This window comes from Aotus nancymaae, unplaced genomic scaffold (genome assembly GCF_030222135.1).
Source record: "Aotus nancymaae isolate 86718 unplaced genomic scaffold, 86718_ANA_hifiasm-v0.15.2.pri h1tg000108l, whole genome shotgun sequence".
Classification (NCBI taxonomy): Eukaryota; Metazoa; Chordata; class Mammalia; order Primates; family Aotidae; genus Aotus; species Aotus nancymaae.
In genome coordinates, this window is record NW_026988523.1 from 1,279,877 (window position 1) to 1,293,349 (window position 13,473).

At 42.8% G+C, this 13,473-nt stretch overlaps 1 protein-coding gene across 1 annotated transcript in view; it reads right to left on the reverse strand.

The window, feature by feature from the left end:
* ADCY10 (adenylate cyclase 10) overlaps positions 1-13,473 on the reverse strand; it is a 92,759-nt gene that overhangs the window by 13,060 nt on the left and 66,226 nt on the right. Inside the window, exons 22-26 of the mRNA XM_064370711.1 lie at positions 11,551-11,608; positions 11,056-11,287; positions 8,710-8,817; positions 7,447-7,622; positions 3,408-3,564 (exon numbers count right to left, since the gene is read on the reverse strand). Coding sequence (XP_064226781.1) covers positions 3,408-3,564; positions 7,447-7,622; positions 8,710-8,817; positions 11,056-11,287; positions 11,551-11,608 — 731 coding nt within the window. The remainder of the gene's footprint in view (positions 1-3,407; positions 3,565-7,446; positions 7,623-8,709; positions 8,818-11,055; positions 11,288-11,550; positions 11,609-13,473) is intronic.

The following is a 13,473-nucleotide window of genomic DNA, read 5'->3' on the forward strand; positions in this document are numbered from 1 at the left end:
TACACTCCAAAGGGTAAACAGTAGTTGCCTATTTGTTGGGGGTGGGAGGAGAGATTTTACTTTATGCATCTCTGTGATGTTTGTTATAACAAGCATATATAACTTCAGCGATTTAACAAAAAAAGAAAAGTTGGTTTGGTTTCTTTGCCTTTTTTTTTTTTTTAATAGGGACTAGTTTTAAACCTAATTTGGAGGTCAAGTGCAGTGGCTCACATCTATAATCCCAGCACTTTGGGAGGCTGAGGTGGGAGGATTGCTTGAGCTCAGGAGTTCCAGACAAGCCTGAGCACAATAGCGAGACCCTGTTTCAACAACAGCAAAAACTAGCCAGGCATGGTGGCACATGCCTGTAGTCCTATCTACTCAGGAGGCTGAGACAGGAGGTCACTTGAGCACAAGAGTTTGAGCCCAGTCTGGGCAATACAGTGAGACCCCATCTCTACAAAAGATTTAAAAAAAATAGCCAGCATGGTGACACAAAACTGTAGTCCTAGCTACTTAGGAAACAGGTGTTTGGGAGGATCACTTGCGCAGGGGAGGTTGAGGCTGCATTGAGCCATGATCATGCCACTGCACTGCAGCCTGGGTGACTGAGTGAGACCCTTCTCAAAAACAAACAAATACATCTAATTTGGAGATTTACAAGAAACTGGTTACTCTAAACAACTCTTTAAAAAGATAAAAGTTGCTACAGAATATACACGCTTAGAGAATAGGAGAAAATCGTTCCTTCTAAAGAAGGAGTTTTATTATTTATACAAAAACAACAGAATACATGTAACCTACTTTGAAAAATACAAACAGAAAAAATATAGTATCTCTAGTGGTGGGAGTATTGGGGTAGGGGAAGTGTTTTAGAGTAGAGGTTTTTTGCTGGAATTCCTCAAATGGGACAGAATAAGCAGCCTACAAATTCTGTGCTACAGGCAGTGCCCTGGGTATTTAAAACCACAGTCAGTCTTAGAGAATTCCTTTCTTCCTTGTTTGAAATATGCTCCAGATAATGCTACCAGAAGGTAAGGATAGCCAGAAATGTTGGTGGGGGAGAGGGAATTGTTGGGCACATAAGAAATCCAAGATTGTAATAAAGCCTGGGACCTCCTGGATTTGGACCAAGAGAATAGAGGTCCAGCTGTTCACTCTACAGAGAATATAGAAAGCTCCGTGTTTATGCGGCTTGCCAGTGGTCACAGTGCAGATGGGCGGAGTCCTGAAAAGCTCTCTCTGGCTCTGTCTCAGTCTTTCCCTTCTCCTATGCTGAGTCCCTCATCTGCTTTTGAGCACTGAGGGGAGTGCTTCTCTGTTTTCAATCCCAGCCACCTTGATGACGAATGTCTTGGTTCACTTTCCAGCCTGACTTTTTATTTTTTCCACCCCAAGTCTACCACAGTTCTTAGGCTATAGCTCCATGTGTGGAGAAGTATTTCAGTCAATATAAATTTCTTGAGCAACCACAATTGTTCTAGAAACTTAGGATGTGAACAAGACAACTGAAGAGGACCTTGCTCCCGTGGGATTTACACGCTGCTAAGGGAGACAGACCAAAAGCTAATGCAGGAGCAAACAAGAAATTGTCGAATGGTAATAATACCTATTAAAACAGAATGACAAGTTAGCAAGTGAGTGGGTGGTCATGCCCACTAAAGATCGGAGGATGAGCACTCTGGGCAGAGGGAACAGCCAGGGACAGATGGGATTAAATTTCTGTGTTTGAGGAACCAAAAGAGGACCAATATGGCTGAGCCCGTGACTCCTTCATGGCCTATGGAGCTAGGAGCAGAGGATGGGAAGTGAGCAGGGGTCAATCTTGACGGGCTTTATAAATACTTCTGTATCCTAGGAGAGCCAGCCTAAGTCCACCGAAAGGGACTAATGCAGAGGACGGACTCCCAGTTAGGAATTTAAGCTCCTCCAACATATATGGTGCTACCTGACTCCTTCCCTTCCTTCTTGACAATGAATGACTCCAGAAGGAAGAAACCCAGACTTAATGTACTTTTATAATGGAGCAAGGCCATTCCATTAGATGAGTTGGATTTAGCTTAATAATTTCTTGATCATGTCTCCTGATACCTTCTTCATCCAGTCAAAGGCTTTCCTATTTCTGACCTAGACTATTGGTTCTCCCAATTCATCTTGGGATCCCTAAGAATCCCTGACACCTTTTCAGGGAACATATGAGGTCAAAGCTAGTTTCATAGCATCCACGCATTATTTGTGACAGGAAAAATAGTGAGACCTTAAAATGGGCCAAAACACAAATTTAGAAGGGTTCCTATCTCACTAATCAAAGTTATCTCTACTTTTCTGTGGACTATCTTACAACTATTTGCAAAAAACTAATAATAATGTAAGTGATATGATTTGTTTTTCATAGAAGTGTAAATACTCAGTGGAATACAAGTGATTATTACCCTGTTACTAGACAAGTTTTGTATCCATTCATAAATTGGATTCTCCTTGGAGCCACTTGGTTCCGATCTTAACAAATTTTGATTGAGTCAACTCAGTGAGTTAAATAAAATCTTTAATGTGTACTTTCCATATTTGTTATGATTTGTAATTCTATCTTTTTAAAAAAGAATATATATTCATTCTCTCATGAATATATAGTGGAGTCTTCCAGAGGCAACATATGTGATATTGCAACAGTGAAAGTAGAAGCAGATGGGAGAATCTAGTTGTCTTCTAGAAGCCAGACATTAAGATAATACAATGCCATATTTCCCATTAGGTTTTTTTGTTTGGGGAACAGAGTTTTAAAAAATGAAAATGGTAATTATGTTAATATGTAATAGGCTTGTTATCTTTATTTTAAAATAATATTTTAGGCCAGGTGAGGTGGCTCATGCCTGTAATCCCAGTGCTTTGGGAGGCTGAGGTGGGGCAGATCACTTGAGGTCAGGAGTTCAAGACCAGCCTGACCAACATGGCGAAACCTCGTCTCTACTAAAAATACAAAAATTAGCTGGGTGTGGTGGCACGTGCCTATAGTCCCAGCTACTTGGGAGGTTGAGGCAAGAGAATTGCTTGAACTCGGGAAGTGGAGGTTGCAGTGAGCCGAGATCACAACACTGCACTCCACCCTGGGTGACAGAGTGAGACTCCATCTCAAAAAAAACCAAAAAACAATAATATTTTAGAATTTTCTCAGTTTTTGTTTCTTATATGATAGCAATAAATTCAACCCATATAAATAAAAGCTATTTGGGATCCTCAATAAATTTTAACAGTGTGAAGTGATCCAGAAACCAAAATGTTTGAGAACTGCTGGCCTTGTGAAAACAAGCCAGTCAGAAAGCCTTCTGTTACATCCTCAGAATTCTGAATCCCAATTGGCTTTCACTAGGCTTTTCTTCCCAGATGAAATTCAGAAACTTAAAGGAGCAGCTACAAAAATCCCCTACCTGGAAATTATTTCGAGTTTCCAGTGCAGTATTCATTTGCATCATAACTGCCAGGTGGGCATAATACTTGCAGTGAAAAAAATAATTTAAACTATAGATGCGCCACAGCAAGGAGAGGCAGACAGTTTGCCGGTAAAATTGTGCCAGCTTCTTCTTCCTACTGGATAAACACAAATGGAACATAGAAGGTATCATCATCATCATGCTGTAGGGGAGCACAGGTATGCAGTGTCCTCACTGTGGCCCTGACAATCAAAACTGACTTGAATTTGAGGCCTGCCTCCATGACTGACAAACAAGCACATTTTCTCCATTGTAAAATGGCACTCATGATACCTACTTTATAATGATTCATTTATGTAAAGCGTCTGGCCCGTGTCAGGTAATTGCTAGTTAAATAAAGCTATTTAAGAAGCACATTGATATCATTCATCACATTTGATTCTGATGACAGCTCTGTAACAAAAGAGTGGAATAACTGACTCCATTTTACATATGAGGAAAGTGAGACTCAGGTTAAGTAATTAAGGCAAGGACACACAGCTGGAATGTGGTGGTGCCAGGATTCAAGCTCCATCTACCTCCAGCCCAAAAGTCCAATGTATTATTTTCTCCAGTGCACACTGCTCTCAGCAACTAGTTCTCAGCTCAACAAAGTTGTGAAAGGAAAATAAAAATGTGGGACCCCAATTCATTATGCCAAAAGGAAAAAATTAAGCTAAAAGCTGAGTCATACAAGAAGTTGCCTTTCCTTTTGTTCCTTAGCAGACAGCTGCAGATAAAAAGTTAAGTACCTGCACGGTTAGCTACTCATCCTACGTTAAGTGCCTATTTACTCAGCGTGAGACAATACATAATTGACTCTTCCCCTAGCTGTTCTCTTGTAACACGTGGATGACCATGCCCTCCTTCATTTCCCTCCAGCTCACTTTTCCCCTTTAATACTGCAGACCTCACATTCATCTTTGGAGAAAGGCACAGACCATGATTTCTGTGATTCTGTGTTTTTTTGTTCTGGGCATGTCCTTAACCTTGGCAAAATAAACTTCCAGAGTGATTGAGCCCTGTCTCAGGTACTTTTTCATTTACAAAAAAAAAAAAAAAAAGCATTTTTGTTTTGTTTTTTTGAGATGGAGTCTCACTTTGTTGCCCGGTTGAAGTGCAGTGGTGTGATCTCAGCTTACTACAACCTCTGCCTCTCAGATTCAAGCAATTCTATTGCTTCAGCCTCCCCAGATGCTGGGATTACAGACATACACCACCATGCCTGGCTAATTTTGTTTTGTTTTTAGTAGAGATGGGGTTTCGCTATGTTGACCAGGCTGGTCCCGAACCCCTGACCTCAGGTGATCCGCCCACCTCAGCCACCTCCTGAAGTGCTGAAATTGCAAGCATGAGCCACCATGCCCATCCAAAAAAATGAGCATTTTTTTTTAATTTTTATTTTTTGGAGACAGAATCTCACTCTGTCACCCATGCTGGAGTGCAGTGGTGTGATCTCAGCTCACTGCAACCTCCACCTCCCGGGTTCCAGCAATTTTCCTGCCTCAGCCTCCCTAGTAGCTGGGACTATCGATGTGCACCATCACACCCGGCAAATTTTTGTGTTTTTTAGTAGAAACGGGATTTCACCATATTGGCCAGATTGGTCTTGATCTCCTGACCTTGTGTTCTGCCCACTTCGGCCTCCCAAAGTGCTGGGATTACAGGTGTGAGCCACTGCACCTGGCCAAAATGAGCAATATTAACAATTCCAGTTGTGAAAGGAAAATATCTTGGACCCCCGAAATCACTAAGGAAAACTCAAGCTGGAAACTGTTTAGGGCAAACCTGCCTCCCATTCTATTCAAAGTCACTCCTCTGCTCACTGAGATAGATGCAATTCTGATTTGCCTCCTTTGGAAAGGCTAATCAGAAACTCAAAATAATGTAACCAGCTGGGCAGGGTGGCTGACGCCTGTAATCCCAGCTTTGGGAAGCCAAGGTGGGTGGATCACCTGAGGTCAGGAGTGTGAGACCAGCCTGACCAACATGGTGAAACCCTGTCTCTACTAAAAATACAAACGATTAGCCAGGTGTGATGGTGGGTGCAGGCACAGGACCCACTCGTATAGGAGCAGCTGCTGAAGGCCCGGGGGCCAGAGGTGGACACGTTGTAGGACTTCTGGGTCACCCAGATGGACGTGGTGAAGGCAGGCGGGCTGAACCAGGTGGAAATTACAGAAGGAGAAGAGAAGCTGATTCTTTCTTCTTCAACACTTTTCTACTTTTCCCTTTGTGCAGGTACTTCTTACTCCTTTACAAAATGTGAGATGTGTAAATTACCTGCTTTAGCAGATGAAAATACAGGATGCCCAGTTAAATTTGAATTTTAAAACTAATAATTTTTATGGAATGCCTATGTCCTAAATGTTTCATGTGATAGATGTATACTAAAAAAAGTATTCTTTGTTTATCTGAAATTCAAATTGAGACATCCTGCAACCCTATATGTAATGCAAAGACCACTGCCTTCTCAGGAGATCTCTGCTGAATATCTCCCAGCCCTTCCTCCTGGGGTTTCCAGGAACAGCCAGGTATTCCCACTAGCCCACCTCCCACATGCACAGGAACTCAGCTCCATTACATTTTCCTTTTCACCTCAGGATCCCCTACATTTTTGGGGAACAAGTTTGGAAGTTGGGGAAGGCAATTTTTGATGGGATTGTAAAAGAATTGTAGTAACTTGCTCATAGGAATAGATGTTTGTATCTCGAGCAGAACCTATAGGAATATTGCTACTGAGCTCTCCCAAGATGGAAGAGATGTCCTCTATCAGTTCTCCAGGTACCCAACAAGGTGGCATCTCCTTTGGTGGCATCTCTTTGGAATTGCTAGATAAGTGGAATTTTTTTTTTTTTTTTTTGAAACAGAGTTTTGCTCTTGTTGCCCAGGCTGGAGTGCAATGGTGCCATCTTAGCTCACCACAATCCCCGCCTTCCGGGTTCAAATGATTCTCCTGCCTCAGCCTCCCGAGTAGCTGGGATTATAGGCATGCACCACCACACCTGGCTAATTTTGTATTTTTAGTAGAGATGGGGTTTCTCCATGTTGGTCAGGCTGATCTCAAACTCTTGACCTCAAGATGATCCTCTGCCTTGGCCTCCCAAAGTGCTGGGATTACAGGTGTGAGCCACTGAGCCCGGCTTTTTTTTTTCAATGATGAGAGGTGTCTTTGTTGCTCAGGCGGGCCTGGAACGCATAGCCTCACCTCCTCAAGCACCAGGACAACTGGCCTGAGCCACCGTGGCTCCCAGGTGGAATGTTTTTTAAAATGTTTATTAAAGAATAATTCAAGCATATACACAGCAAACAAGAGTATAATGAGCAAAATGCACTCAACACCTAGCTTCAACAACCAGTAACATGCTTATTTCATCTACCTCTCCACTCACTATTTGTCTGTACTCATTATTATTATAGTTATCTTATAGGTAGAATTTATATATATTGAAATGCACAGATCTTAACATTACAATTTTGACCAATGGATACCCCCCTGTAACCCATATCCTGATTGAGATTCATAGATGGGTGGGAGTTTTGTCCTTTGGTAAATGTCTTCAGGGCTTGCTATTTGTCTTTGGGGTGGGGCAAAACCCAGTGTCTTACTTCCTAATGGAAGAGGGCTTGTGACTGAAGTCCCAGGAACACCTGCATCTGTGTTCTGATCCGTGTTCCATCCAATCAGAACATGGATGGCCATGGGGGTTAATGGGCTAGATGAGTAGGGAGGGACCTAGAACTCACCTTACAAAGGGGTCCATTATGTTTGTGTCATCCAAATTCCCTTTGGCAAAAACTGCCCGTAAAGTGCTTTGTGGTAACCCTGGTCTGGGAGCACCTCCCACACTCGTCCCCTCCCCCAGTGAATCGTCAGAGCCACACAGGAGTCCTTGTGCCCCCTCGAGGCCAGGCTTTGGGGGCTGACTTGGATTATATGTAGGTCTCTCTGGGGAGTGAGATTAAACACTCTGCTCTCCCCAGCTCCTTCTCTTACTCTGGAGGTGGGCTCTCTTGGGCCAGCTGATTCACATAACGAAAGTGTCTGTTTTTCTCATCGTGGATATGGAGAAACAAGGAGATTAAATTGTAAGGAAAGATTCGGTTAAGGAGCTTCAGCGCCTTCCTCAGCATTTTCTTGGCAAGCACTATCAGGCCCATATTGAAACAGACCTAGAGGGAGATGGGAGGGAAGAGAGGAAAAGAGGAAAAGCAATGATTCTAGACTTAGTCAGCAGGTCCCAACAATATATATTTTGGGGATTCTTATCAAAAAATGTAATTTATGGACCAGAAACAAAATCTTCCTGTGCCTGGCATAATGTCTGTTGGATGTATGCATGAAGGATGGTTGAATGACTAGGATTTTGCATCTTAGTTATGCATCGTCTACCTCTGAGACAATGTTTACCTATTCAGGTCCATTTTTAGAGATTGTTACAAAAATATTTCGTAAAGATGTCAACCTGGGCCAGGGCGGTGGCTCACGCCTGTAATCCCAGCACTTTGGGAGGTCAAGGCAGGCAGATCACTTGACATCAGGAGTTTGAGACCAGCCTGGCCAACATGGTGAAACCCCACTCCACTAAAATACAAAAATTAGCTGGGAGTGGTGGTGGGCGCCTATAATCCCAGCTACTCAGGAGGCTGAGGCAGGAGAATCACTTGAACCCGGGAGGTGGAGATTGCAGTGAGCCGAGATCGTGCCACTGCACTCCAGCCTAGGGGACGGAGCGAGACTACCTCTCAAAAAGAAAAAAAAAAAAGATGTTGCTGGGCGCGCTGGCTCACCTGTAATCCCAGCACTTTGGGAGGTTGAGAGGGCAGATCACCTGAGGTTAAGAGATAGACTATCCTGGCCAACGTGGTGAAACCCCGTCTTTACTAAAAAATACAAAAATTAGCTGGGCATGGTGGCGGGTGCCTGTAGTCTCAGCTACGCAGGAGGCTGAGGCAGTAGAATCACTTGAACCTGGGAGGCAGAGGTTTCAGTGAGCTGAGATCGTGCCACTGCACTCCAGCCTGGCAACAGAGACGCCATCTCAAAAAAAAAAAATGCCAGCCTGGAGGACAGGGAAGATCTTGCTGGTAAGCCATCGTGAGGAGGCTGGAGCCCAGGGATTTGAGTTTCTAGAGTCTTGGCTAGAAGTCTGTGCTAAGAGATAGGAGGAGGATATAGAAAGTATAGGGATGACTTCTACTTCTGTGGAAAGGCCTAAGATAAATAACAGATTAATTCAAGCCTTTAATGGTTTCTTACCTCACCTTTGAGGCTGTAAAAGGTGGCAAACTCAAATGTCTGGCTCCAAGATTTGTCCTTCTTGAGAGATTTTAGCAACTTCTCTCCTTCATTCAAATACCTGTATGCCTGCAACCAGCCCAAGAAGTAGAGAAGTGTTGATTCAGCAGGGATTGAGCCCACAGAAGGGCCATTGCCCCAGACTCTACTGAAGGAAGGGATGCAAGAAGCATGTCAGTTATGGCCTCCACTTCCGTCCCCAGCTCCACTGATTAAAATGGGCTTCCAAATTCCAGACGGGAGCTGATGGGTAAAGATCTCACCTTCATGCTTACCTTTGTCTGCTGGATCACTCGATCCAGGGGATGAATCTGGAAATCTCCACCTTTCCTCATGCTATCATCTAAGTTGCCTTACTGGAAGTTTCCCTCAAGCCAGTTTCCTCCTCTCAGTAATTCCATCCCCAGCCTCCCTATTTCCAGCAACACACCCACTTCCCCTGACCAGCATCTTCACATCTATGAGAAGCTGGTCTTCAGTTTTGAAATGAATTATGAATCACCCCCGTTTCCTTTGCTAGGGCCATTTTGGGAGGTGGATGAGGAAGGTAAGTCCCTGCACAACTCTCCTCACTTCATTTTCACCTTCTAACATCCTCAGGCAAATCTTAGCACATGTGAACACCAAGGTAAAATCAGACTTGAAGAATAAAATAAGGTGAGGCAATACCTCCGAGTCTCATGCATCCTGTTGTGTATGTGTGGGAGGCAAAAAAAGAGGGAGACGTGGTGAGTTGGCCACCAGCCCCAGTCCCACCGGTTTCTTTGATGGGAGAGGGGTACAAATGGCACATTCTGGGACCTTGCACTGGGGCTCTGCTTCCAATCACTGCCTTCCTGATCACTCAGCACTCCTTGTCAAATGAAAAAGGGTATGCATAGGTTCTAGAAAGTTGGTCCCCAGGCCTACCTAAGCCTCCTCCTCCTGGGGTTCCTTGGCTACATCCCCATCATCACCCCAAACATGTGCATGAAATATGCAGGAGACTTTCATTCTTAACATAAATGCTTTCAAGGACAGGAACTTAGTAACATTTTTAATAGTTTAATTGTAGAATTTTATGTAAATCTAAGGTAGGAGGGTTGATTAGGCTGCTGTGACCCGTAGCAACTGTAAATTATGGAAGTTGGCTGAAGTCAGATAAAGCAAGGTCCCAGAAAGACATTTCCTCACGTGAGTTTTCATGGAAGGTTAGGCCAGCCAGCTGCTCCATGAAAAGTGATCTAAGGGCAAATAAGTTTGAGAAACATAGTATACTTCAGCCTAGCCTGGCCTTTACCTTTCTGTCCTCCGAAAAGATTTATCTGTATCTCAGCATATCAAAGGCCCTGAAATAGCTAAAGAAATTTATTTAACTGTATTCAGCTCAGTGATTTCCAACTTACTTAATGAATTCTGTTTCTTTCATTATGTGTATCAAATCCTCTCATTTCTAGGGGCATATTGCCCTGGAATCTTATTTATAATTACCCTAGAGAAACATTCACTAGTGCTTTGGTGATCTAATGGTATGTGTGATAATCTAGTGCACATTGTATGATGATAACGATGGGGAGAGACTTTTTGGGGATCACAAGATTAAAACCAGAATTGGCTGGGCACAGTGACTCATACTTGTAATTCTAGCACTTTGGAAGGCCAAGATGGGCGGATTCCTTGAGCTCAGGAGTTCAAGATCAGCCTGGGCAACATAGTGAAACCCCATCTCTACCAAGAATACGATAAATTAGCCAGGCATGGTGGCATAAGTCTGTGGTCCCAGCTACTCAGGACGCTGAGGTGGGAGGATAGCTTGATCCTGGGAGGCAGATGTCGCAGTGAGCAGAGATCGCGCCACTATACTCCAGCCTGGGTGACAAAGTGTAACTTCGTCTCAAAAACAAACAAAAAAAAACCAGAATTGCACTCATCAAAGATTTACAGGTATTTTGCACTCGCAATTATTTTAGGATTAATGGAGGGTTAATGCCACTTGGCTGTTATTGAGGAAGACTATGCTAAGAGTCCTCTCTACATCATTTAGAGATGAGATGTGTCCCCATACTTCCCATACAAGTAGACAATTCATGGCAAGTTTCTAAAGCTGGCAATATTTTTAATAATTTACAATGCTAGTTGAAATGTATTCCAACTCTCTTTTCTCAATCTTAGATCATTGCCCATCTGAACAATGGGAATTTCATCAAAGGGGTGCTGTTGGAAATACAGAATGTGAAGCAATCAAAAACCATGCCGGAGCTTCCCTTTGGGCTCTGTGTTGTATGATTTGTCTCTAGGGTGGAGGAGGTCTGGGTAGAAACAGCTTACCATGTAGTTATCATGCAAGATGAGATAAGCAGATACAGTTTCTAAGAAGTAATATAAGGCTTTGTTATTTTCTTCCAAAGCCAGAAAATGGTGGGCCAGAGGCAAAATGACAATCTCTAGGATTTCTTCACACTGGCAAGATTCCAGAGGGATGATGTCTTCATCAGATGTCTTCATTCTTGTTATAATGTTGTCAAAGAAATTCAAGATCATTTTTCTTATTTCTGTAGGACTGTCCATATGCAGAAATAAATAAGAGTAGTAACTTAAAAGAGTATCGCTTTTGATATTAAAATATCTTTAAAAACTAATAAAAGAGCAGGATAATAAAACCTAGTGTGGATACTACTGACCAAACTCATCAGGCATACTCCCTGAAGTCTCCCACTTGGATCTAAGAGGTCAAAAGTACTGGCCAGACAAATGATTTTAATAGGTTGAATTTAATGACAATTGCTTATGCTCTACTTCCTAAACAATGATATATGCTTCTACCTGTGTAATGCAGATTTCTCAGGAATCTTTGATTCAGAAAAGATAAGTTCTTCTTCAGCTAGAAAATAAACAAATAAGTTGTATGGGTCATTGAAATGTTCTGTGTACCGGAGATATCTGCTGTCTACCCAAAACTCTTGTTCCCTTTATGGAATTGTTACTGCCCAGCCAGAAACTACATTGCCCAGTCCCTGTTGCATCTTAGGTGAAGCCACACAATGAGTTTTCACAGTAAAATTAGATCAGAAGTAATATATGTCACCTCTAGGCTGAGATGGTTATGAGTCTTCTCTGTCTTCTCTTTCCACAAGAAAGCAAATAATTGTAAGAACTGCAAGGATAGCAAACCCACAGGTTGGGAGGAGGTTGGGTCCCTTGCTAACTGCATGCAAAGCCATTGGTCAAAACTTGCATTGGATTATGTCATGAGGTAGAAATAAATTATCACTCTCTTGTGTTAAGCCACAGAAATGTTGGGGTTTGTGGTAACTAATAACATTATCCTAATTAATTTATTCTGCAACAAAACCTATGAATTAAACCTGAAGAAAGTGACATCATTTTCCAGTGGAGAAATATAGATACTTAAATGAAATACCTCAAAAAGTTAACTGAAGGGCAGAGAATCTTAAATTAAATCCCTCAGTCTGGCCAGACCCGGTGGCTCACGCCTGTAATCCCAGCACTTTGGGAGGCTGAGGTGGGCGGGATCACCTGAGGTCGGGAGTTTTAGACCAGCCTGATCAACATGGAGAAACCCTATCTCTACTAAAAATACAAAATTAGCCAGGCATGGTGGCACATGTCTGTAATCTCAGCTACTCGGGAGACTGAGGCAGGAGAATTGCTTGGACTCGGGAGGTGGAGGTTGCGGTGAGCTGAGAGATCACACCACTGCATTCCAGCCTGGGCAACAAGAGTGAAACTACATCTCAAAAAAAAACAAAAACAAAACCTCAGTCTAAGCAGACTTTAATAGCTTAGAAAATTCTGTAATGATCTTAAAACAGAAAACAAATAAGGCTCGTCTAATCCAGCCATTTCTCCCTTCAAGCAGAAGAAAGAATCCCAGAGAGGGGAAGGAACTCGTCTCAGGTCATACATACATCTGTTAGTGGTGGAGGTAGGACTAGAACCTAGGTCTTCTGGCTCCTAGGCTAATGCATTACTCCTTACATCTTATAGATGCAGTTTGAACATCTAAGAAGTAGTGTGAACATGGCTTACTGCAGTCTCAAACTTTGGGACTCAAGCAATGCTCTTGAGTAACTTGGACTACAAGCATAAGCTATCACACCTGGCTAATTTTTTTTTAAGAGATGAGGTCTTGCTATCTTGCCCAGGCTGGTCTTGAACTCTTGGCCTCAAGCCCTCAAAGCCACTGGGATTACAGGCATGAGCCACTGCACCCAGAAATTTCTTTATTATGTTTTTGTTCTCCAGTGTCTACTTTTCCCCAACAGTATGCTGTTTTGTTCACCAATGCATCTCAGATGCCTAGAGCAGTAAGCAGTACCTGGTACATAGTAGGAACCCGATAAATAATTGTGGAATGAGTAAATGAAATGCTGAATGAAATTTCAACATATTTTAGAAGATAAAGGAGTAAGAAGAATAGTCACTGATGAAATAGGTGGAAGAGGCTGAAGGACAGCACCCAGGAGGGTAAACCCTTGGATTGAATCAAGGCTCAGAAAATAACATTTCTTAAGAAGGACGTGAGGATCAAAAGAATTGAAAGGGAACCAGCTACTAGCTTCCTCCCTAACTGATTCGCACATAATGCAATGGCCCTGCAATTATGTCTTCTTTTTTTTTTTTTTTTTTTTTTTTTTTGGCCTTTTGGGGAGAGCATTGGCCATGATCACAGCTCACTGCATCCTTGAACTCCTGGGCTCAAGAGATTCTCCCACCTGAACTTCC